The sequence below is a fragment of the Photinus pyralis genome, unplaced genomic scaffold, assembly GCF_008802855.1.
Source record: "Photinus pyralis isolate 1611_PpyrPB1 unplaced genomic scaffold, Ppyr1.3 Ppyr1.4_LG1, whole genome shotgun sequence".
NCBI lineage: Eukaryota > Metazoa > Arthropoda > Insecta > Coleoptera > Lampyridae > Photinus > Photinus pyralis.
Genome location: NW_022170249.1, coordinates 50,625,887 through 50,653,446, shown reverse-complemented (window position 1 = coordinate 50,653,446; position 27,560 = coordinate 50,625,887). Strand labels below are relative to the sequence as shown.

Here is a 27,560-nt window from a genome sequence, read left to right as displayed (position 1 = left end):
TGTATCTGTGTCGCCCATTCACAGCATTACGAAATCTTCCTATGGTGGATAAACGGCACAAATAGTCACGTATATTTGTATCTTTTTGTAAGTCCACAATAGGTTATTACGGTATACCGTAGATTAAATTATTCTGCAATACGGATTTTTTGAAATCCTCACATATTATGGCCGTCTCTATTGCAATCGAAGTTTTGTTCCAATTCCGGAATCATGAGTGGTCCTGAAGATCTCGTCCTCTACTACACAAAATGCAGTATTTGTTTTTGACACCCATGTGCAAAAATTTGTTGGTTTTGGAACTAATTATTGAAGCCTATAAAACAACTTTTCATTTTTTTTTTTAATTAATTCTTATTGCATATTTACAATCTGTTCCAGATGAACAATAAGTAAATTTTGTAATAAATAGCGCACTAAATTAACTACGACATGCCGACACCAATCCATTGAAAACTCTCTTACTTATACAGGGTGTCCCTAAAAGGTCTGTACAACGCGCTACCAGGGGTTCTTGGTATCAAAATAGGACGATTTAACCCAACTTACCTCTATCCAAAAGTGCCTCGGTAAGGCGCTATCTACCGCCAAAGATTAAAAAAAAAATCGTTATTTTTATTTTATCGGAAAATGGTTTTGCCGATTAAATGAAATTCGGGATGTGAATGTCTAATGTAAAAAGGGTCTTTGTGATATCATCGTTTTGATTGTAGTTGCTATGTAGGTGGTAAAATACTGACCATCCACATCTGAAGAGGTCTAAAACTTTTTAACTACTATTTTGACAGTTCTGAATTTTTAGACACTGATAGACAGTTTACTTGCAAGCATTTTTTGTCTCTTGATGAATATCGCTATCTGTGATGGTTTACGAAAAAAAAAAATTTAGGCATGATGAATGGCATGCACCATACATGCGATTGTTCCTCAAAAAATCAGAAGATGGCTGTGAAACCTTAGAGTGGCGTAACGTTTGTTTGTTGTTTCTTAAACTTTAACAATTTACGTTTTGCTTGAAGACTTAAAATTTCATTGTTAAAATTGTAATACCTATGGCATTTCAATACAGTAACGTAGAATTAACTGATATGTATTTTGGATACTGTCGTGGAAATGGTCGCCAATGCGATAGAGAGTATACTCACAGGTTTCCAAACCGTCGTGTACCAAACCATCAAACGTTTGCGGCTGTTGAAGGCCGTCTTCTTGCTTGCACTTATGGTTTTTGAGGAACAATCGCATGTATGGTGCATGTCATTCATCATGCCTAAATTTTTTTTTTCGTAAACCATCACAGATAGCGATATTCATCAAGAGACAAAAAATGCTTGCAAGTAAACTGTCTATCAGTGTCTAAAAATTCAGAACTGTCAAAATAGTAGTTAAAAAGTTTTAGACCTCTTCAGATGTGGATGGTCAGTATTTTACCACCTACATAGCAACTACAATCAAAACGATGATATCACAAAGACCCTTTTTACATTAGACATTCACATCCCGAATTTCATTTTAATCGGCAAAACCATTTTCCGATAAAATAAAAATAACGATTTTTTTTTAAATCTTTGGCGGTAGATAGCGCCTTACCGAAGCACTTTTGGATAGAGGTAAGTTGGGTTAAATCGTCCTATTTTGATACCAAGAACCCATGGTAGCGCGTTGTACAGACCTTTTAGGGACACCCTGTATATTAATATTGTTTGATTATGTAAGTATTCCAATTTTCATGTTGAACTTTTCATAAATTTCATAAATATGATGGTTTAATACTTACTCCAGACAGGGAAGATACGACCTCTTCTCCCAAGCTCCATCAGCGATAGTTGTGTCATCTAGATTTTTGCATTACAAAGTTTCTTCTTGGACAGGTAAGGCCATTCATTGTTGATTCAGGTTAAGTACTGCAGGTGATATGCTTTGATGGTACTTTATGTAAGTTTGATTGGCAATTTGAAGAATGCGCATTACACCGAACAATTCGGTTAATTGAGTACGTTGTAACATTTTTTGTTGTTGATAGTTTTCAAAATTCAAAATTTTATTCACCAGCTGTTTGGGTTGCGGGAAATCAGGAGATGCGGATGTCCATTCTTCAAATTTCGAAAAGGTCATGGGAAACGGGGTCAAATATTTGGACAATATTTGATAAGTCTAACAATTTAAAGGACATTTTTACACTTGAATGCTATCTTTTGTGAAAGGTGCACTAGACTTTACCAATGTCTTAATTACTGTTGGTTCAATCAGTTTAAAGATTATTTTAATTAGTCACTAGGTTTAGAGATTTTTGATAACATAATTAATTAGTCACCTTTTGGCTTCGTAAGATTGGGTTTTGGAACTTGCAAGCCTACCGATTTATTCGGGATTTGGAAAGTCACAAAAGTTACTCGTTTTAAGCCGACCACCTGGTACGTACACTTTTCTTTCACGACATATTCCTGATTTGCCACAATTTTAGCTTTTTAAAACCCGGGAGTAATCCTTGGGACTTGCAATTGCTCGACTACAAGCAATACCTACTTCGCACCGGAAAAGTAAGCGGGATTGATTTAAGAACGTGGGTCATCAGAAGCCGCAGTAGATCAAACCAGCGGTTCCTTCATAACGCCGAATTCCAGTCGGTGGCCATCGAAAGGTCAGTTCTTTCCGTTTTACTTGAAGAAGCTATCACCATCCTAGCGACGAGCTATTTGTCAAATTCGTTACTCTAAATTACACCTTTGTTACTGCTAAATAATTGTGATTATGTTTACCTGCGCTCAATCTCAATTCAGGCCTAATTCGGGAAAAAAAAAGACATCAATGCATAGGAGTAGGCCGTAATCATTTTCTGGGTTCTGGACGCAAGTTTTCCACTTATATCTTACTTTAACTAAAGACATTTAAGTAATTTGGTTACCTTACATAAGGTTGAAGGAGTGGTTAAGTTGACACCACCGGTAAATTTTTTTTTCATATATATACAGGGCGTCGGGGAAAACAAGCTTGTTTTTATACCGTTCACGCTGGAGCTAATGAGAGCACGGTCATATACTTGTCTTGCGTGAATGAACAAAAAGGTGAACGTATTCCGGCAATCGTCTCACTTATCTAAATTTATTGGTTACCTTATACTTGGAAAGTAAGTGATCAAACGTCAATTCTACTTACGTTGAGCGTTGCAAAAATATATTAGTAATTGTTAAAAATCGAATCAAATTACCGAGGATTTTTATATTCGTATGTATCCATCTATTTTCTATTTTTCTTTCTGAACATAAAAAAAGAGTTCACAGCTACTCTGAGTTTTATTTGCACTTCTACTTAACTGTAACTGCGTGGCGCCCAGGTAAATTGGAAACCTGAGTGAGGTAAGTGGATCAACCTACGGCCCATACGAGCAGTCGGCAACCCTTTATGTTACGCTCCAGTAGCGTTACAATAAAATGGTGCCCAACGTCCAAAAGCCGATCCAACTCACTTAGGCATTTTTCTAATTTTTTGCGCGATCGGTCATTTCTGACTATTTACCATGGGTGTTTTCATGACAGTACGTAGAATTTACCAGTTGCTATGATTACGACGACGCCAAAATTACTTACCGATCTAAAAACAGAACAGCAAAAATACTTACCGACGCCTTTTTAAAAATCAACAGTCTTACATTACATTTAATATTTAATTATTGTTAGGTACATTAAACGTACAATTTGTGCTGTTGTTTCCTATAGAAAGACGCTCATAAAGTCATAAAGGAAGTGCAAAGCTAGTAAACTACATCAGACACATGCACATTTTTATGAAATTATTAATTTCAATTTTGACATTTAAACTGGTTACCTAGTGATGTACACCATACCACTTCGATCATTTCGATTTATTCTGCTCGTTAATTTCTTAGTGCATATTTATATTGGTTGGATAATTTTAATTTCGATCGCGCAAAAAATGTTATAAGCACGTCGAACGTTAAGGGGTACCGTTCTCAAACAATTGTCTTCGAACGGTAAAAATCCCTTACCGTTCTCCATACTTAATATACTATTAGGTTTAGTTTTAGAGACATTTAGGGAACTTTAGGATAAAAATTAGGGATAGGATAGGATTAGGTTCATTATAGGATAAGTGTAGATAGTTAAATAAATTAGTTTAGGCATAATGGAGGTAGACAGGTTAGCAGCAGGGGAACTAGCGTACGAACTCAGGATAAGAGGGGTTGAACCATCAGGTACTGTGGAAAATTTAAGGAAGTTGCTGCGACAAAGCCTAAAAGCAGAAAGGTTAGATCCAACATATAAATATCCACCCAACCCATATACGTTTGACGAAAATGTTGAGGCAGTACGGGAAACATTAGAAACATTAAATTCATTAGTATCTGAGTTCGACGATTCAATCCATGGGGGTTCTTACAAAAAAATTAACACAAAGATTATTCATATAGAGGGGAGGATTAAACGTATTGAGTATACAGATGAAAATGAGACTGTAATTGTTAAATTAATTCAAACACTTTCTTCTATCCGGGAATCATTAGCCATAAAAATTAGGGAGTTTGAAGATAGTTTAGCCATCTTACAGATAGGGGGAATTGAAATGGTACCCTCCGAAATAAACACTTCGACATCAACTCCAGTCAAACCAAAAGAAACGGGAAATAATCCCACCGAAAAACAAACCGCAACTTCGGTCAAAATAAAAGAAACAGGAAATAATCCTAACGAAACAAAAAACTTAATTCTAACAAAACAAAATAAAATACAAAATTCTCAAAGTTGTTGGTCATTAGATGTCAAACCAATTCCGGTAGCGTTACAATGTCCAATGCCAATTTCTATTGGGCTAATAACAGCGCCCCTAGTTATGGGATTAAATGAATGACTGCTGCCAGTATTCTGTATTGACAATATCATTGCTTCCACATAGACTGCATTTAAACATAAAAATGCGCTTTCTAAACCATTACGCTTTTCAGTGAAAAAATTAACATCAAAATAGAACACTGAAACTCATCGTGAGTAGTTGTATAAGGTGGAAACTGGACCGTTCATGGTCGCTACCACCTTGGTGGTGACTTCGGAAAGTAGGTCAAGGTGAAGTTCAAAGGTCATCTGCCACGCGACTGGACTGAGCTTGGAAAGTAGGGGTTTTCAGGGTCATCAGAGGTCAGTGACCACATTCTGTTGCCATATTTCAATTTCAAGGTTACCAAAAGTCAACGACCTCATTTTTGTGGTGATTAAGTGCCTTATTAGACGAGGAACTGTGGCCCGACTAGTTACTGAGAATTTGTTCTTATGGAGCTTATTACACTGGGAACACATGTCGACCCTCGCAAAGAAGACTGTCGTAACTCAAATTTTGAGATATTTGCAATTGAAGTAGTTGAGAAATAATGGATATATCTTAATTATTTAATTATAAGTGCTAAATTTTTCGTTTTTTAACAAAGCAAAGAATTTTTAGGTGTAAATTGATGTTGCAAAGAAAACATTCTAGGATCGTGATTTTTTTGGATTTTGAATGAGTTACTAGTCTTCGTCAACAAAATTTTTATTCAAAAACAACTTATTATAATAATACAGCTTATAAAACTGAAACATTTTCTATTTTTGGATAATTAGATAAAAATCAATAATTAACATTAAAGAATAATACAAAGTTATTCTGATTCAGAGCCATCCTCGTGGTCAATAAAGCTTTCTTCTTTGTGACTATCCTTACTTGTAGGCCGAAGGGAGTTGTAAAATCCATGATACATCGCTGGTATCAAGTTGGCGCTGCACAAATCCAAAAGGCCTTTTAATTTTTTTGCATCAATAGGTAATATTTCTTGGTATAATCTTGGTAATTGATATTCTTCTTCTCGTGTGCGTATATTTCTTTTTAGATCAAGTTCTCTGTAATCATCTCCAAAATTATATGCAAAAAACACTTTTTTCTACAACTGTCAAAAAAACCTGTCATTTTCTGACGGATTTCGAAACGCGAAGTACTAGATTTTTAAACGGTTAATTAATAAGTAAGGTTGCTCTTGACAACGTGCGCGAAATCGTCAACAGTGAAAAAAAGTATTTCGCGCACGGGACAAAGTTGAACTTAAACAGCAATTTAAATTAACAATCGGTTCAGTTGTAGAAAATTGTATTGTATATAACGCTAGCGCGAAGTTATTTCGCGCATTTGACTGATATTTTAACTCGGCTTCGCCTCGTCAAAATACCTTCAGTCTCAATGCGCGAAATTGAACTTCGCGCTCTTGTTATATAAATAACTATTTTATTATACCTGAATCACAATCTCCGTTTTAAACACTCAAATGCGTGCGAAAAAAGGCCTTTAAAACACACGTGCTTTAAAGTTGCTAAGTAATTATACTTCAAGTATGATTTTTGAAATTGTCACCTGCGTGAAATAAAAAATCCTCTTAGGTCGCTTTCTGTAAATGCAGAACATTTCTTTGGCTTGTACCTATCCTTTGGTTGAAGCTTTCACAAACGCGCGTAATTTAGGGTATGCTTCCAAATCTGAAGATTTAAATACCTTTGACATTTCCTGCATTAGTGATGCCGCCGAGACGAGCACTTGCACTTGCAACGTTAAAGGCACTCCGCTTCGCGTCGAAACATTAAACTCGCTGCGCGTGCTTTAAAGACTTGGTTATACACTTGTTTCTTAATATACTATTTACTCCTCTTCGAAGGACCCTACAGAGTAAAAAAGAAAATTTTTGATAATACTTACGTACTACAAGGCATCGAAAGTGACAAAGAAAGGGCTACTTTTCATGCTTCCCATCTAAAAAATACTACCCCAGATCTGAAACATAGTTTTTTAGCTAAAGGAGCTGCAATGATTTTTTTTGTGCACTTACCTGAAAATGTAATAATTTTATGTCATTTTTCCTTTGCGTTAGATAAATAATTAGTTTATTTCCACGCTCAGATTGTAACTCACAAAATGTATTCCCGTCCAACTATCTACTTGTTATACTTATGTATTGTTTTTCCAAGAATGCCCGTTGCACGCCATTAATTTGTGCAGATTAACCTATTTTCTTTACGGTTACTCTGCAGAAATTTTTAGGGGTGGGCGAGATATAACGAAACAGTTTCCTTAAGGTGTATTTAAACTTTAAACCGCTAGATGGTTCCGCTTGTATAATTAAAATTTCGTCCTTGTCCAAATTTTTATGTGGAATTTTTCTTTGTTAAAAAACTGGCTTCTGATAACTGCGCTTGGCCTGGCTATTGCGTGGCGCGATACTTTCATTTCCGTTTTAATGTTGAGCCATCTAGCATCTAAAATTTAATAAAGTTTCTTTGTCGAAAATTAGCGTGCGGTTAACTTTATAGGTATGTAGTACATCTATTTGTGTTACAAAATGTAATTTGTTGGTCTCTTACGGTTAACTTTATAGCGGAAACGCAAGAATAAACTATCTGGGTGTGGACTTTTTTCTTTTACACCACGAACGTTACCAGGCCCACGATCGACGGAATTGGATAAGAGAGGAGTTCCACTTTAGGCCTTCGGGTTACAAAGTGTCCCCCGCCTACTAGTGGGTGATCTAATTTCGCATGTACTTAATTGAAAATGTCGCAAATAACAACAAACATCGATTTAAGTCGATATTATGATTAAATGATCAAAAAATTCGATGTCGATCACGGTATTCAAGTCTACAAATTCGATTCTAAAAATCCCGTGGCTGCGGGTGGTGCGAAAATGCTTTTTAAGTAAAGTTCCATTACAATCAATAAGCATTATTGCAAGTATCGTGATGTGTCAGCGTCTCTATCTCCGCAGTCTGCGCATTGGTCCTTCATACGTTTCCCGATCATTTGTAGATACAGAGCGTTCTCTCCGTGGCTCGTGAGAAATTGCGTGAGGTGGTATCCCACTTCTCCGTGCCTCCTGTCCACCCAGTCGGATAGGTCTGGGATGATCCTTCTAGTCCACGACCGCCTGCGCCCCCATCTATCGTGCCACTCTTGTCGCAGTCTCGAAGTGTCCCATCTGTCTGTCCTTGCCATGACCAAGAGCTGACCAGGCGGCAAGGCAGCAACCACTAAAATATCGTCCGTCTGTACGGCTCCTCCCGTGTTTGGCATTAGGTTTCTGTGTCTCGTAGCATAGAATTGCTTTTTCGCATGCTAGGCGTGCGTGCTCCGTGAAGTGCAGACACTTGTCTCCTCCTAAGATTTTGATGCTCGTCTCCGCGATTATCCTTTGGCCAAGCACATCCAATGTGACCTGGCCGATCCTCCGCTTGCCTGTCATCATAGCCACCTTCGTCTTCTCAGGCACTAGCACGGAATTGAAATGAAAAAAGTCGACAATAGTCAAAAATACAAAGGGAGGAACGATGATAGGTCTCTTCGTTTCATCCATATTACGATGCGTTGGATGGCCCACATCAGCCTTCGCCCGGTGTCGTCGACGTCTCTACCGGTCGCCACAACCGTCAGGTCGTCCGCGAAACCGAACACTTCGACCCCTTCTTCGTGATGAATTCGGAGTACGCCGTCGTACGTTATGAGCCAGAGCAGTGGCTCTAGAACGGACCCCTGCGGCACCCCCGCGCTATCTTTGAACTGCCACTTCACCCCCGACGACTTATCCACCTTCACTTGTCTGTCGGTGAGGTAACTCCTGGTCACGTTTATTAGGCCAGCTGAGACTCCGAGTTCGGCCATCGCCTCTAGGATAGAGCTCCTCCGTGCGGTGTTAAAGGCATTTTTCACGCCAAGGGATGCTACGATACACTCGCCTCGTTCTCCACGTTCCTGTGTTTGCTGTCTGTACCCTCTCGGCTATCTGGTGCACCGCCTCGGTTGTTGACGCCCCTTCCTAAATCCGTGCTGCCTGTCAGAGAGTTTCCCGTCCACCTCCGCGCTGATCCTGCTCTTTAGCACCTTTTCGGCTAATTTCCCAGCGAAATCAAGCAGGCAGATAGGCCTGTAGGAGCCCGTCGTCTTGGGGACGAGAACCAGTTTATAATGCTTCCATCCTTAAGGATATTCGTCTATAACCTAACCTGACACCTCACCATAAGCGCGTCACGAACTAATGTCTGTCATAGCTGACCCATTATCTACTATCGTACCATCGTGATTTTAAAGAAGATAAAAAATTCTGGATATTTACAATTCTATGACCAGATAACACCACTTCTTCTTGAGTGTGATATGGCGAGTTTTGGGGAAAGATCGTTTATCTCATGCCGCTTAAATTTCTCAGTGAGTAGATAAGTACCGCCCACTGTTTCAATTTCCACCTACACACTAGACTGCGAACTTTCATGCTAAGCTTAATCTTACGTTAAGGCAATACCTAACAACAGCTTGAAATCGCCGTCCAACACTCCGAAAAATTGACTCAATGCAAGCACAACAACCACGCTGGCCTTCACTTTAACAAATAATCTTGAACTTGATAACACATTTTCTTCACAACGTTAGCACGTACTCGGCCACGAACTGGGCAAGTTCAAACTCCTCTTCTAAGTAAACGGAACTCCGACCTCGAAAATTTTATACGAAAAAAAACTGCTTTGACGAACAGCAGTTGGGCCTCGGACTTAATTCAACATTTCTACTTAATAATACAATTTTTTGTTTCATGATTAAAATTGCCACGTTATCTCTAAATAATTTCCTTTATCTTTTTCAAATAAACACAACGCTCAATAAATCATATCGAAACTGTTACATTTGTATTATCACAAATAAAATTGAAGTACAAAAATTCCTTAATCTATCCATTCCAAGAAATACTCTTACCAGTTATAAAGAAAATAAGCAAATAAGACCTTGACTACACGCTCGAGTCGCAAAATTGTTGATGACATTAATTAACAATTAGGCACCCGAATGATTCCAAATATCTTAAAACCAAATACAACGTCCCACCTGACATTGTTTACAGAGCAGTATTTATATTGTTACGGAAAATAATTGAACTAGGGCTTTCAGTATTAATTCACACGCTTGTAGATGACGAATGGCTCACCTTTTGTGGCAAATGCTTGTATAATAAGCGCGTTTCGTTTTACAAAACGTATGATTTCCGATCGCTCCCGAAATTACATGATGTTAAACGAAATTCTTTAAAATTATATCCATATCTAAATAAATTCTTTCTGAAAATAAAATTATTTATCAAAGAAGCCAATTTGTTTGGAATTAGAAATCTTGGATAATTTGCAAAATGTTATCATTTTCTCTATTTTCAGGCAGTCCCGAATCCCCGCACGGTTGTAGGCTTCGCAACTCGACTACCGGAGGAGTTGAGGTGACATGTGTTGCTGGAAACGACGGTGGGCTCCCGCAAAGTTTCGTTCTTGAAGTTACGGACATCGCAATACCTGCACAACCGCCAAGTGTTACCACCTTAAGTGATCAGGGGGAACGGTCCCTACCGCTATATCGAGTATTAGGGGAACATCCGACTTTTCGGTTGCATAGCTTAAAGCCGGATAGAGAATATCAACTTTTAGTGTATGCGGTGAATGCCAAAGGTCGCAGCGCGCCTCCCGTTGTACTGTCCAAAGTTAAAGTGGAAGTCCCCGTAGATACAGTTCAAGAGAACGGTAGGTTACCCACGGGATAAGCTTAATTTAATTAAAGGAGACACTAACAATAACAGAATTCGCGCTGTGCATGTCTAGTAGCTGTTGAGTTAATTTTAGCCGAATCCCATTACTTTAAAATTGCCAATCATTATCCCTATCTGCAGCAGTAACATTGCTAACCGCTAATGAAATGATTATTCCTTGTATAGTAAATATTTAATGTGGTGTTTTAGGATCTACTGTTATACCCATAATTGCCGGAGAAGGATCGCCTCCGACATCACAAAGTTTAACTCTTATCCTATTAGTGCTCACCGCAATCGCTTCCCTTCTTATAGTGGGTATCATCTCTGTCGCCACAATTCTTGCATGCAGGAAAAGGCCGCCTGCTGTAACAGGACAAAGTACGACAAGACACAAACCACCAGACGATATGGAACTTTCCGAGGCGGGATTTAGCGAGGGTTTCCAGAGACGGAGCGCGCACTACAGAGCGAGTTTATACTTACAAGAAATTGATAGAAACTCCCGACAAGCTACGGGTAAGTAATTTTATTAAGGAACTGCATTAACGTTTAATGAAATTTTTGCTTTACTTAAAAAGTACCAATGGAATTAGTGTTAAGGTGCCTTTGTTTCGAAAGTTTTAGTAATACAAGTTAGTTCTGCTACGGGGGATTAATTTAAAATATATTAAGGTGGCACAGGGAGAGAGGGGCGGATTTGCTTTAGTATTCTACACTCGGTAAGGTTAGTCGCAACGGTAATCAGAGAACTAAATGCCACTGGTCGGATGACACACGTGTTCATAACTGCTGGCGCATCAGCAACCCTTAATGCGGAGACTCCGAGGAACTGTAGACGTTTCTTGCATATAATGCGGCCCAAGCTGAGGCTAACACCGCTCTATTAAACTATTAACGATGCTTATATAAGCATTCAAACCCTCACTACGTTATACCGTTTCACCGTATCAATTTCAATTGCCTTATTTGCATTTACAAATAGCTTTTAATAATTTGGGTTTTCCTTCTTTGTAGCGTGCTCCGATTTAAATTTTATGTAAACGTCCAATCGTTGCTATAATTAAAACGAATTGCGCGCGCGTTTATAAAATTTTATAGTATGCAGATAAAGTCCTCTTGTAACAACGACGGAATGCAACACGCGTGCTTGTTCGGTACTTACCTACATGAAAACAAAAGATTCAGCAACTTGCCTTTAAGCATATTTTCATGAATATACATTAAATTGCTGATACTTTGTCTACATGATTTATTTTAATTCCGCGGTATTCTTGTGCTCTCGTGTTGCATTCTCGATCCCGTGGTCACTTCACGTAATTACTAATGTAAATTTCTTATGAATTATGCATTGGTTTAATTAACTAATTATCGGATAGGGGGTTGAATCGAAGGCCAGTTAGTTAATCGATGGCGAGCTTTTATCCACTTGATTAGCTAGATACACTGAATTAATTTCAAATAATATTCTATCAGCTGTGCATTTCAAAGGTTCTCAAGTTTAAGCTTTGTTTCTATAGAAATCCATTGCTACGTACACGTAATTGTCATCTAAGAGTACTGGTCAGATGAGATAGTGTGTCTTTTTATTCCGTTTCCAGATGTGGTTAAGTAGAATATGTTGGGGTAGTGTCATTTTTAATACGATGATGGGGAGGAGGCAAATTTCATGAAAAATGCCCATAGAGACATACCAGAGTTTAGCTTACTACATTGTTAGGATGTATGAGGATAGTGTTAAACCAAGTTTTCAAATTGAAGACCTGTGCTAGCTGAGTGGTGGTCGAAAATCTTTTTCAATTTTTCGAAAATATCACCATTTATTGCACGAAAAGTAACGTATCATTTACGGAGAGTATAAATTTTCCTACAATTTACGACCAAAAGTAGTCTTTCAAATATTAAATATTTTTTCTAAAAATTGTCTTAAGTCCACTAATTAGAGTATCGGCTTCTATACTATTCATCGCGGGGCTATTTTTCTGAAATGTACGCAGTTTTAGAAAATGTATGTACCTTTCATTTATAAATTCATGTATAAAAAATGGGAAACTTTAGTGCCTGATGATGACCTATTTCATTGCGAACAGCAAAGAAGAAAAGGTATAAGGCATATTATACTGTTGTGTAAACTGCAGGGGTCTTGTTTATCTAGGTTTAATGCCAATAATGAGAGCGAGCCACCTTGTAGTGTAAAATTTACGTGCTATAAGCGTAATTTAGGTTTAGCATTGAAATTTTCAGGCGGAACATCCTGTACAATGTTGTAATTTATTTGTTTAGGACCTGAGGAACACTGTCAAATTGACACAGAATTTCGGGATTTTGTGTAATGGTCATTGTAACGTTTTTTTTTGTATTGTAAATTGTGAATTTGTGTATGTAATTTCAAGGTTGTAATTGTATTTAATAAGTGTATGAAATTCAAGGAACGCATAAATAATGAAACATTTAATTTAAACTCGACGTAAAGAAGAAGTCTTATCTGGACAAATATGTGTACAAGCTGTTATGAGGCAAATTATTGGCCTAGTGTCTCATCAAAACCAAAAAGTGTTATTAAAATTAAAAAATCTTATGTGCAGATCTGGATACAACAAGTTGAATAGAAATTTTCAAAAAAAAGTCACTTTATAGGAGATGTTTCCAAAAAACAAAAATATTCCTCTCAAATTCACAAAAATTATCAATTCAGTCTTTGTCTTTGTTGAACAGTGCGAGGCGAAGCCGAGCTATGGACCGCTACAAATCAGAGCGAGGCGACCGAGCATACATATGTCTAATCAAAACCAAAAAGTGTTATCAAAATTAAAAAATCTGATGTGCAAATCTGGATTCAACAAGTTGAATAGAAATGTTCTAAAAAAAGTCACTTTGTATAGACGATGTTTCAAAAAAAGAAAAATGGTCCTCACAAATTCAAAAAAATTATAAATTCAGTCTCCTCAATATTATTTTCTTACCGCTCCAAAACTGAAATTGAGAATTTTTTTTTGTTGAACGGTGAACAGTGCGAGGCGAAGCCGAGCTATGGACTGTTTGAAATCAGAGCGAGGCGAGGCGGCAACGCCGCCGGAGCCGAGCGTATATCTCATAAAAACCAAAAAGTATTATCAAAATTAAACAATCTTATGTGCAATTATGTGCAGATCTGGATTCAAGTAGTTGAATCGAAATTTTCAAAAAAAAAACTTTGTATATGTGATGTTTCCAAAAAACAAAAATATTCCTCACAAATTAAAAAAAAAAGTTAATTCAGTCTGCTCAATAGCATTTTCTTACCGCACCAAAACTGAAACTGATAAATTGTCTTTGTTCCAACCTCAAAGTACGTGTTAAAATCTGACGAAAGGAAAACATAACTTAGACTATTTCTTGCAGAAGTACGGTAAAATGAACAGTGCGCGGTGAAGCTATATGGATCGTTACCAATCTAAGCAAGGCGAGGCGGCAAACCCGCCGGAGCCGAGCGTATGTCTCCTCAAAACCAAAAAGTGTTATCAAAGTTAAAGAATCTTATGTACAATTATGGGCAGTTCTGGATTTGTTAAATAGTTGAATCGAAATTTAAAAAATAATGACTTTGCATAGGTGATGTTTCCAAAACGCAAAAACATTCTTCGCAAATTTAAAAAAATTGTCAATGGCCCCTCCAAATGTCGTATAGCGCATGCGCAATGATGTGGGGTAATTTGATCGAAATTTTTATGGTAGGTTCATCTAATTAACCTTACCTATATTCTCACAACCATTAAGCAAAAAAATTAAAAAAATAAAATAAAAAATTAAAAAAAAATTGACAAACGGTAAACCACATAAATAAAAAAATAAAAAAAAATTTAAAATTTCTTTTTAATTTATACGCGGTGAACCACATAAAACGGCGTTTGCTAATTAAACGGCGCCGATAGGTCCGTAAGGACCTCTATCACTAGTTTCTATATTGTAATAGTATCCAAATTATTACCCTTATTTTAGCTTTTATGTCGACTTTTATCTTTCTTCGGATATTTGTCTTAACGTCGAGAGCGAGTAAACCCTGTTCTTGTGGTGGCTAATTTTTTTTTATTTTATTGAACTATATAGATTTTGTTTTAATTATTGGCTATCATTATTCTTTATTTTTACTTTCCCTTGAGCGGCCTAAAATTAGACAAATTACCAGCGACTGATTACTCTAAATATCTTTACTTCCCTCCTAGTATTTGACCAAATAGAGAGGGTGTGAATAGGTCTCGGACGATGCGGGGTGAGGAAAAGGGTAGAGGTGCAAAAGTGCCCAAAATGCTAGGACACGCATGGCAGAGAAACGCAGAGCAGCAAGCCGTCCAAAAAACTTGCCAGTCTATTCCCACCTTAAAACACAAATACTATTAACAAACAAGATACAGCGTTGTACGTATAGTTTATGACACGACGGCCTATGATCTCAATCAACTGGCATGCTTCAACTGAACGCACTGAACTTTATTGACGATTTGTTTTACTTTATAGTGTGGAAATCGGCAGATTATATTTCTCCTGTTATTCTTGAATAATAAAAAAAATTCCAACACGCTCGAGAATGTCAAGGTAACGTGTCCACTCCCTTACATCATTGAAATGTACACTTTTCAACACCTAGTCAACCCACCTTACTTTAATCTGACGCGCACGAGTATTTCTAACGATTGATTTTTTTTACTATTCCGATCACCTGCCCTAGATCCACGATCCTATATTAAGGGTTATATGTGGTGGAGGTACTCGGCAGGGTGCAAGGTAAGTACATCCCAAAATCCCCTATTGGGCTCCACTACTACAATTCATTTGCGTGGTTTTATGAAGTCTTAATAACACTAAAGCTATTATGAAAGCAAGTGGCCATCTGTCATAAATGACACGGTCTTAGATTAAAATACAAATCAGTACCTAACGTCCTTGAAATTCGCTGAATCTCTCGCGTATTCTGTATGCGGGTACTGCTATCGATGCCTTGCATACGGGTTTGCCGTACAATTTCACTGTGGTTTTGCATATACAACGCAAATTAGAATTATTTTCCACGTACTGTTACTACCACTTTAATTACGTTGTAAGTCACCATTACGGTTAAAGTGGTACTTTATTAGCGGTAAGCACATTCGGGTTGTTCAGAAATCTTTCCGTTATAAACTTGGTCCTCAAAAAAATTCGTCCGCTTCTTGACAATTATCATAATTATGGTGCATAATTTAATTATGCACCGCTACCATTAACATGTAATTTCAGTGCTGCGAGCGCTCAAAGCGACTTAACTCACTTTCCTCCCGCAATTTAATTCCACTTGTGCGCCTTTTAACTTGAATATAATCTCATGATAAAAATACATGTGGTCTTTCATATGTACAAATTTCCTTTAATCACAATGTGCTCCACAAAAAATGTATTCTTGCTCACTTCGCTTTAACTTGACAAGGATTTCTATTTTTGATTTTCTAATTTCTAACTATATTAGTACTGAAATTAATATACAGGTTGGTGCATCTTAAACAACCTTAATAACTGAAGAATCACATTAGCTTCCGTTTACCAGTGGATTCGTTTAAGATGCGGCACCATGTATATTAGTAAGATTATAGATACAGCTCATGGAAGCTATGGGCAATTATTTATGTCAACGGCCTGTAGGTTCAATCTAAAAACTTCCATAAATATGAAGAGCAACAAGAATAAATTAAATAAATTCTCAACCATTTTTTTTCATACTACATTTCGCTACTGATCCACTGTTGTCTAAAATATTATATTATTTCTGTTTTAAATCAACATTAAAGCATTTAATAAAACTCGTGTAGCTATGTTTTTTTTATTTAGTCAAATTATTGGATGGGATATTGCACAAAATCGCCGCTGGAATTTAATTTAATCTATGTTTGTCGAAAAAATTGTAACAATATGCAGTATGGCAAACAGCAAATAACAGGCCAATTGGAGATCGATATTTATTGTTATACGCGCACGTGTGTAATCCACAAATAAAGAATAGAAGCTCACACAAAGCTGTATTATTAATTTATTATCACTGCAGTTTTTCTACAACGTATTGATTTAATTAGTCAACCCGCTGTTTACTTCGTTTCTAAAATATTGTATGTGAAATGGAATCAAGGGGTGCACAATACACGGATTTTCGTAAAAATACTTATTATAAGCATAGGCATAGGAAATTTCTATAATCAAATAGGATATAACCGCAAAGTGAAAATACGACAATTAGTGTAGGTAACCATTCGAATTTTCCTTACTTTAATTACAAGCGAAATTAATTAAACGAGTACATTATGTTCACTTTGTATCTATACCTGTTATTGGAATATTTTATCAGAACCGACGATCTCTTATTTGGTACAATTTTAGCAAACCCACACAAGCCAACTTGCGGCAGTGAAAATGAAACCGCAGTACAGTGTCATTTTCAAAGCAAACAGACACGTATAGATACATCACTATTATGTTACTTTTTAATTAAATATAGAGGTACCTAACTTTGTATTGTACAGTAAAACCGGAAGTAAAATATACCATATCTAGGTGTAGATTTATGCGTGTTAAATATTTTTTTCGTCGAAGTGTACGCGTATGAGCTGGAATGCACTGCATAGTGGAATTATAACGAAGTGTTCTTCCAATCATGTATCTACAATTAAAACTAAATTGTCTATTTTATTTTAAGGACTCCCATTTCGTTTTCATCAAATTCCTCGAGCTGGTTCGATTAAATATCAAGTGAGTTGAAATGCTGCGGAGTGTATCTGCCCAGATTAGATAGCTATTATTTGCTCCATTACTAACACGTTTTTTTCGGCACTAATTCCCAGTTTGAAGTGTGATTAGAGGTTCAAAGTTAACTGCTTCAGTGAAAGTGGCTTGCTGCTGTATTTCGAGCTGCTGGTGCACTTGCATAAGTACGTCGTGATTGAATAAGGTTTTATGCTATAAAAACACAATTGCTCTCTTTACCTGGAGATATTCATCTCTGAAGATGCAAGGTAGGATATGTTCCGAAATAGAGAGATTAGTTTCTCATACAGCAGTCCGAACATCGAATTGAGAAAAGAAACATTATGCGAATGAACTCAAATAAATCAAATGAACCTGTGGAAGGTTACATAATTGGTTTTATTTGTTTGTGTATTTAAGACGTAGAAGTTAAGAAACGTGGGTAAAGGAATTATTGCGTATTTGAGAATTATTTAGCAGATGTTTGATAAGGGGTCTTTATCAAAGTAAAATTTAATTGATTTAGATAAACGATGGTACATGTGCAAAGTTGTAGATAAGGAAGTGTGATGTAAATAAGAGCTCGCATTTCGTTACCAAATATGAAAATTGTAATGGAAATGGTCATTACTTAAAAAGGATGGCACGCCGATCTAACGAGGCGGTCTCGGTTCATTTGACTCGGCGTACGTAACAGTCCGTTGCGTGTAAATTCAAATACTCATTTTTCCGGTAGTCAGCCGGTGTTTCGAAAACGATTGTCAGTTAAATTAGAAAGAAATGATACAGGAATAGTTTCCGATTGCTGTCCAAAATTAGTGTTTACGCAATTAGTTTCAAGTTATAGAAGAGGAGGTGATTTTTCAATTTGAAAGTTGTGTCTTCGTTAAAATTAAAGTTTGTATCCGAGCGGCCAATTCAACAATGTCAATCGTCATGGAACCACTGTTGGTGATTCACTACCTCCCCTTATTTGTTTGTTTGTGTTGTTATCTGTTACAGAAAAGGCCGAAAGCGCCTTTCTGAATTCAGACGGCCGTTACGAGTTCAAAGTTTTTTTTTTGATTTTTGACGACTCCTTGATTACATGTAATTATATTCCATACAATCGAATTGTAATTACTGCATTTAATTGATATCTTTAACAATTATAGCTCCGTTTTCTACGGAAGCCTGTTTTGATTTTAATCTGTATATTACAGTGTCCTATTTGTAATATTTTGGAGATCATTTATTAAATCATCCTCGATTGTGACCACAATTCTTGTTTATGTTTTATCCCTATCACGGAGTATTTCATTTCCTTAGCTTGTCAAGACCAGAACAAGGATCTCTTAGTCCGCCATGTCAAATTGTTAATGAGTGAAAACCTTTCACTAGAAAGAGAAACTACAACTTCCCCAGTACTCTCACGATTTGAAACGAGATGTCGTTAAACAAAAAAACGTCAGACGAGCCACTTTATAGCTTGACAGAAGAGTGATCTCAAATTTTAGCCTCTCAAATGGGATCACCAGGAAGTATCTCATACCCCCTAAAAGTGCCGAATTTGGGGACACACTGTACGTCTGATAGATTAATAATTTTCGTTGGCTTTTAGATTTCTGCATTTGGTACAATAAATAATAATTACGCGTTTTATCATTTAAAATGTGCATTTCACCACGCACTTACTGAACACTTACACGAGAAATTAACCATGTTAAACTTTTACAAGTACGCAATCGATCTCCGTATTAAAAATGAAAGGAGCCCCACTCGAATGAACATTTTTTGTCGTTTAATTAATTACAACAAACTTAAGGGAAAGCGAGTAGCGGTAAAAAAGCAAAGCAAACAGAACAGATCAAGTAGAAAGTAATTGGTAATCTTACAGGAAAGTATCCACCTAGTTCCAGTAGAAGTTATTTACAATATTACGAGAGGACTTGTAAAAGATAAGGGCGACGTAGCTAATTAACTTAATTCAATTTGTGAGGGACCTTTTGATTTTTTTATTTAATAATTCAGTTCGTTAAGGGAGTTTATACTTTTAAACAAGTTTAAAATTACTCGAGTTCGGTTTACTGAGAAGGGCGTGGGTGCAGTTCTATAAACTGAATTTTGGTATGCACTATTTGCAAAAGTCATGTAGATCCTACATAAATTCAACAAGTTTGTCTCGGAGAAAGAGAGAACTTATCGCATTCGCATCCGAATTATTGTCTGTGGCCCCTGCGACATTATATCTAAAGACGAATAAGTGGTGCATTGCTTATACAGGGTGTCTATTTTCGTAAACGGACAACACGCATTAAACTTCTCACACAACAATAGGGCTGACTGCTCGATTTAGTGTAATGTAGTGTACACGCTCTTCAACTGTTGCGAACACTAGTAACCGCAGCAGTCCCGTTACCTTGTTGTCTACAGTATTTAAAGAAACACCACTTCCACCACCAAATAAACTTTTAAAAATGTTCAAATAACTCGCCAAATTCCCCACCTCATCAATGTGAAACGCGCAATTCTTCGAACTCCCTGCCTCTTCGTTATCAGCGTATAAAACAGCGATAAAACACATGCGTTCATTAATTTTCACCTGCTAAAACTCCTTATCGCAACGATCGGATGAAACATTTTATAAATAACGCCAAATCAACGAGATGTGTCTTGCTTCTATCACCTTATCTAAATTAAATAAATTACAAAAGCGACAACACAGATACAAATTCAAATGAAACAAACCAGATCAACAGTTACTTAATAAGTTGAATTCCCGTCACTATTTTTAGGACATCCCAAACAATCGAGCACTAAAGAAACGCTTCTCATAAATTTTGTGTGGACTAGAAAAATCGGGTACAGAAACGTTGGGAATGATTTACCAGGTGTTCAAAGATGTCGATGTGCGTGATGTGATCACAGATCTAACCGGCTTTGACAATATGACCGTGCACACCATTATCACGGAAAATTTGGCGATGCTGATGATTTGTGGTAAACTCGTCCCGAAAGTAAGGACAGACTACCAAAAGCAGAGGCGAAGACCTTCTACAACGCATTGAAGAAGATCCCGGCTTTTTGGAAATCGTAATCACGGGTAACTAAACAATGGCTCGAAAGAGAAAATCCAGAGTGAATGCCATGCTCAACAACACAAACAAGTAAAAAGGGTAGTGAATTGCGCTGCAACTAAAATATTGCGAAATAGCAATATCTGAAAGGATCAATAATTCGAATGACTTTGACACTAACAAAAGTAAAATTTTGATCGACTTACAATTGTCTTTACAAAAGAGAAATCGGTATGAAAGCATAAGCGTGACGTTAAATACAAGAAAAATACTGTACGATACACAAGTAACTAATTGTTGATGAATTGCTCCATTTAATTAGTGTGTGGCTAATGGTAGACGAATGTATTACACTAATTTTTATTGAAAAAGTTGTTCACTATCGATTTCGGACGGCCTCGTCCATCATCAGGCGATACGTCAGGATAGTTAAACAAATCATGAGAATGTAATAAAGAATGTTGACGTTATATCTGAAGAATAATTTTGAAAATCTGTTGAATTGTGAAGGATGAAAGGCATGTATGGTGAAGTGAGGTTAACCTCTACTGAATAGCAATGCATTATAATTAACTGAAGATGTAAACAAGCTAACACGTACAAAATCTTGCGAGTAACATGAAAATTGTAGATATCCACTTCGGACAAAGCGTCGGTAACTTCAAAAAGTTCGTGTGTAAGTAGATCACAGGCAATGTTAGTAGAATTGAAGGAGCCGGTAATGTAGAAACTCATCTATAGCGTTCTTGACCTGAAAATGGCGGACCTCCCCAAATGAATCTACCTTGCGTGATATTGAAAAAATCCTAAATTCGGCGGTTTCCACAAATATCGATGTAGAAAGCACAATCCGGTAGATAATAATGAAGAGAAGAGTAAATCAGAATACGCACGGCCTAATGATGGGCGTTCAACCGAAATCGATGGCTTTAGAAAATATAAGCTTCACGTTAAATTGAATTTCTCATTTTACCTACACACCTGTAAATCGTAATTGTTTTGTTACGCACCGTAAAACGGCTTTAAAACTTGTAAAATATGTCCGCAAATACGTCAGCGAAGTGCAAAATAACAAGAGAAAAACTTCACTAAATTTATATAGAATCAATAAATATTCCAAAAAGGCTGACAAAGAAATGTCGAGTAACTAAAGGCGTGTTTATTCTAGAAGTAATGATCGAATCACGTCTTTGTATTAAGCAGTGCATGCGCCGAGACGAATTAAAGAAACCTCTGCACGGCCTCGGACGGCGAGACAAATAACTATGTGGAAAGTATCTATAACACGGGAATAAAGAACTATAGGTAACAAGAAATCTATACTAAAATAATAACAAGCCTACTACAGTTATTAACCTACATCTAGAAGTAGTGGATTACAAACGAAACACCTAGATGGCGTGAGAATATCAAGTAAAGACAAGAATACTAAATATACACTACGAGCGGAAAGAATATAAATAAAACTAGGAATCTACTAATTACTTAAGCGGAATCCAAACCGATAGGTAGCAATCTTCGAAAGTGTTTGCATTTAGATCCATCCAGAACACGGCACTTAAATACCCCATTAATAAATGGTTTGGGATCTCGATATAGGTAAAAGAAAGATAATTCATTTAAATGGCATAACCTAAAAATAAACTTGTCAACAAAGAGGAATCCTATGAAAATATCTTTACCTAAGAGGATATATATCCACTCCCCATTCGCGTAAAGGCGGCGAGATAATAATTTAAACAATTTTAACGTGATGATGACTCTGGAATTTTCCAATATATCATCTTTGGCAAAAATTAGAACGTGCCCTTTCAGTGACAAAAGCAAAAGTAATATTTTCTCAATCCCAATAGTACTAACTACTCCTAACACACTAAGAGCGCATTCAGTTAGTGACACAAACCAAGAGTACATTCAACGAAACGTTACAGGGTCTCGGGGCTCTAAATACGTTGCATTTTCTGACTGTAGACGTTGTGATTTTTTAAATCTGTATTACCGGAATCGATTCTGAATCTCAAAAGAGCCCACAACTTTCCATCCTTCTGTTGCGGTCTCGTTAAAGAATCACTGCCATCATCCCCTCTTAAAGGCCTTCCTCAGCACAAATTTGATAATAGGTTTGAGAACGACACTATTAATTTGAATTTCAGACGCACGATGGAAATTAAGCTTGCTCATAATACCTTTTTCCTCTCCAGTTACAATTTTCAAAAACGATGTGACTAATACATTCTTTATGTTAGTCCCTTTTCATTTTTGGTTTTTAAATTCTTCTCTTGCTTTCTTCCAATCGCGGAAACCTGCTGTAAAAGTTAATTACCCCAAAGACTTTCGTACCATACAAAAAACTAACGTCACTAAAATGTAAGATAATTAAATGCAGTTATGCAGTCTCCTAATTTTCAATTCAAACTAAAGACACGCACATGAGGTGAGAAATTACGCCCCCTTTTTCCTTTTAAATTAATTACCTTTGGATTTATCTGCGAAATAGTTATTGACAATCCATAACAGCTATAGGCTTTAAAGGAAGGTAAATTTGAAACCATCACTATGAATTATTTGTAAGTAGTTCGAAAGAGCCTCAGATGTAATACGTTAAGCAATGTATTACTACTAATTCAATATACGTTTTCCCATCGGCTTGTTATTGCAAAGTAAACAAAGTCTAAATAGATTTGTCAGATCCCTATACATTCCTCGATAGCGATCAGTCACTAAGTTATGTTCGCATGTTACTTTATTATTTGTCATGGCAGAAAACGTAAAATGTTTACCCACAATTAATCAAAGAATTTGAAACCGTGCCGCTAGTAATTAAGCTTCCAAATTGGGACACAGGTGAGAGTATCTAAAAATCATTTGCTAACGATGCACATCGATAAATGTCGCTTTTAATGATGTAGAAACGGCAATAATTTATTTTTACAAGAACGTACAATCTGCAAAATGTCTAATATCATTAAGTTAATTTAGATCAGATAGCTTGTATATGAGTTCGTGATCTAATTTGAAGGGAGTATGGAAACGGGTTATTTCATTATTTTTCACAGTTATATATGCGAAGTAGAGTGTTGCATGTTTCACTCGGCCTGTATTTTGAAAATAACCGACGTGTTATCATATAATCTACGGCTATTACGCAAAACGCGATACATGATAATTTTATAAACTATAATTTTTTATACAACTGAATTCAAAATTGAGACATTTCTTATAAAAGCCGTTATTAAAGCAAGATAATATAATTTCAAAGACCGATGTAATTAACACACCGAATTTCTGTATTAACACGCGATTAAAAGCGATTGTTGTTATCGTGTAAAAAAAGAGCGGCAATTATAAACATTGTCTACCTTTTGTAGCTATCGGCGTCGCTTTTTATGCTGTATCTCGTGATAATGTGACCAACAGGTAATTAATGTACGTATAGCGTGTTACTAAACAAATGACAAGTGTTAAACATGAAAATGAATATTTGAACCGGTACAATAAAAGAGACATTGTGAAATCGTTAGTGCTTTATTACATGAACCTAAATTAATTTATACTCGTGTCCAAACTGACCTTGCATACAATTTTCAATTGAATGAAAAATACAGCAAGTAACTATTAATCTTCCCAAACAAAAGCACAAAAGGGATTTTATTACTTAACCTTCTTTTAATGAAGGGATTTTATTCCGCGAGAAAGTAGCTTCGATCCGCCAGGACTAAGGCTACCTACTACACGCATTTCCCTAAGGATCTCGATGCACGTAGCCACGCCAAGAATTATGGTTTGTTTAGATGTGAGGCGAAGGTAGGTTCCGCGATTTGTGATCTCGGAGAATTTAGATCCGCAATTTTTTCGACTTTTATTAAGTGCTTCGCAGAGGGCGAGTTTTATAACTGTAATTAAACGTACTTTTTCATATTGACTGAAAAAGCCCACATGTACAAACATCGGATTTCTTGAGTAAATGACGACTAAACTGCTACGTATCCTGAATTAGCAGATACAAAGCCGCAAAAGCCAGCTGGATTCCTTCGATAAGGCTGAAAGATTTACCCTCGTTCCATTAAGGTATGAACGTGTCCTTTCATTTGAGCCAACCAGCAAATGCGTAAAGACCGTTTGATTTAGTAGCAAAATACCTAGTGAGAAAAGCTCATATAAAAGTTGCTAGTGCTAATTTTTATTTTCATTATCGTCGTTTTTTCCCGCCTTTGTTAAGTAAAGATGTCTGAAAGCAGGAGCGTTAATGGGTTCCGTGAAACTGATTTTCTAAATTGTTTTTGAACGAAAGGTATTAACGTTCCCCTTTGATAACAATTTCTCTCGAAATTATCGTTCACTAAAAAGGCGTCTGTTTGTTTAGTTAATTAACAATTTAAAAGAGCTCCGGCATTTTACTTCAAATAATCCCGTACCGCAGATTTACTAGCAGAGATTTTCAATAGGAATTCCTTCTTAAATTAATTTTGTATTACACGCCATCAAAACGGCCTTTAAATCACATACATCCTTACAATGTTTAAAACATGAATTTTGTGTTCCAGGTCCAGACCTAATCCTTACACCCACCGCTTTTTGTGTACAACAAAGTTCCGAATATTAACAGATGATTTTGCTGACGTGGAAAATAAGAAGCAAGAAAAAGTCGAAGGGATCTTCAGAAAAACTCAGCATAGGTCTCAATTCAATATTTTACTAGTCATTCCAACGCGAACCATATGGAGAACTGAGAATATTTTATGTATACGTCTTCTAAATCCTTTTTCTAATACTATCCATAGGTTGGCAAGTTATTTTTATTACCAGTTTTAGGAATCATTAATTTGTTAGGGTTTAGATTTTGTGATATCCCCAATTAATTGTGTTTTAACCTATAAGTTTGTACGTAGTTTTCTGGTTTAAGGTTTTGTAAATAATTTTAATTACTTTCGAACTTATTAGCAGATTTCCTGTAATTTTATGCAATATGTAGTACTTGTAAGCGCGTTAGGTTTTCGAAACGTAACTTCTGTAATTTTACCACATTAAGTTCCGTTTAATTGTCTGGCGCAGATGTATTGATTCTGTTTTATTCACGTGCAAATTTTAATAATACACGTGTGTTCAAAGTTGGTGTTCATATGAACCAATCTCACATCAATCAGTATTTTAATTTAAGCCGCTACCTCCTACTAAATTATTTTTTATATTTCATAAAATGATAGGCTTGCCTTATGTAAAATTTCATAGAAATAAAAGAATTTGAGTATTGTCTTAATTTATTTTATGAAAACATGCAAGCAGATATAAGAAACGTCTCCCCATAATCTAGCAAATTACGAGCACATATTAACCACTGCAGCTGTGAGTGTGTAAATTCAACATTCATTATTATTATTATTATTATGGAACTTTCTGGAATGTTTCGACCTGAACACAAACTTCCAGCGAGTAACACATTGGAAATGAGCATCTTGAAAAATTAAAACATCGGGATGGTTTTTCAGTGTTGGTGTAGGTCAGACTACTCTTCATATGGCAAAGGTTGCTTAAGGTATACCGAGGTCGTGTAATATATTAGATCCTTACGTATGAAATTATCGTTTTATATGGAAAAAGTAAAACGAAAAATTCACAGATTTCGCAATCCCTTCAACCATCGGAGACATTGGAAATGATAACCGTATAAGCCATAGGTATGTAAAACACAAATAACCTTTTTCTACAACTGCCAAAAAAAACCTGTCATTTCTGACGGATTTCGAAACGCGAAGTACTAGATTTTTAATCGGTTAATTAATAAGTAAGGTTGCTCTTGACAACGTGCGCGAAATCGTCAACAGTGAAAAAAAGTATTTCGCGCACGGGACAAAGTTGAACTTAAACAGCAATTTAATTAACAATCGGTTCAGTTGTAGAAAAAATATTGTATATAACGCTAGCGCGAAGTTATTTCGCGCATTTGACTGATATTTTAACTCGGCTTCGCCTCGTCAAAATACCTTCAGTCTCAATGCGCGAAATTGAACTTCGCGCTCTTGTTATATAAATAACTATTTTATTATACCTGAATCACAATCTCCGTTTTAAACACTCAAATGCGTGCGAAAAAGGGCCTTTAAAACACACGTGCTTTAAAGTTGCTAAGTAACGATACTTCAAGTATGACTTTTGAAACTGTCATCTGGATGAAATAAAAAATCCTCTTAGGTCGCTTTCTGTAAATGCAGAACATTTCTTTGGCTTTTGTACCTATCCTTTGGTTGAAGCTTTCACAAACGCGCGTAATTTAGGGTATGCTTCCAAATCTGTTCCACTTTTTAATCGCAGCATTGCTTTAAAGTTTTGAATGAATGCACCAAAATATAGAAGATTTAAATACCTTTGACATTTCCTTCATATATGCCAGCATTATGGATACATTTAAGACTGTATTCGTAAGTAACTTCCTATTCATCCATGGAAACAACTTTTCATATTCTTTATAATAGGCTTTACTGGAGTTTGATTTTACACCTACCAACGTTTGTTTACATTTTACAACAATCGATTTAATGGACGGTGTATTATCTTTTTCAACGGAAATCGTTTAATTCACAAAGACGATGATTTTTATAAGCAAACGTCAAGTGACATTTCCATGGCAATCGTGAAATTACGAACACCTAGCCCACTTAATTAGACATGTATTCGAGTATAACGTCAATATGACTTCATTGTATTTCCTATTTTTAAATTATACTGCAGGTATAATAAAAATACTATAAGATACACGTGTATAATTGATCTTTAAAGCACTTGCAACGTTAAAGGCACTCCGCTGCGCGTCGTGCCCTTAAACTCGTTGCGCGTGCTTTAAAGACTTGATTATACACTTGTATCTTAATATACTATTATTAACTCGGACCACTCCCAACCTAGCTCGTGTTGCAAACGTCACCTTTCAGAATAATAATCGTCGTAAGATGCTCGTAATACCTTCAGGGGAGATGTGCCAGAATTTTAGTACCGTATCTATAGTATTCGCGATTTTTCCTATAGCATACGAAGAAGTATAACGCTTATGGATTTTAGCGTATTGCTGCAATGTTGGTTACATACCGTTAATTTGTTGCATGCTGTATAGTGTATTTGTGAGAGCAAAGATCCATTCCATGACGATGACGATCACATTACAAGACCATTTTCACTTTTATCTATAAT

The 27,560-nt window shown here is 36.4% G+C and overlaps 1 protein-coding gene across 3 annotated transcripts in view; it reads left to right on the top strand.

Moving 5' to 3' along the window:
* LOC116177615 (hemicentin-2) overlaps positions 1–25,635 on the top strand; it is a 155,973-nt gene extending 130,338 nt beyond the window's left edge. For 2 of the 3 annotated variants that reach the window (XM_031496629.1, XM_031496641.1), the window contains 4 exons: positions 10,220–10,576; positions 10,792–11,100; positions 17,276–17,328; positions 24,923–25,635. In XM_031496629.1, coding sequence (XP_031352489.1) covers positions 10,220–10,576; positions 10,792–11,100; positions 17,276–17,328; positions 24,923–24,934 — 731 coding nt within the window. In that variant the 3' untranslated portion in view covers positions 24,935–25,635. The remainder of the gene's footprint in view (positions 1–10,219; positions 10,577–10,791; positions 11,101–17,275; positions 17,329–24,922) is intronic. The other variant, XM_031496634.1, reaches the window with a different exon arrangement.
* The last annotated feature ends 1,925 nt before the right edge of the window (positions 25,636–27,560 follow it).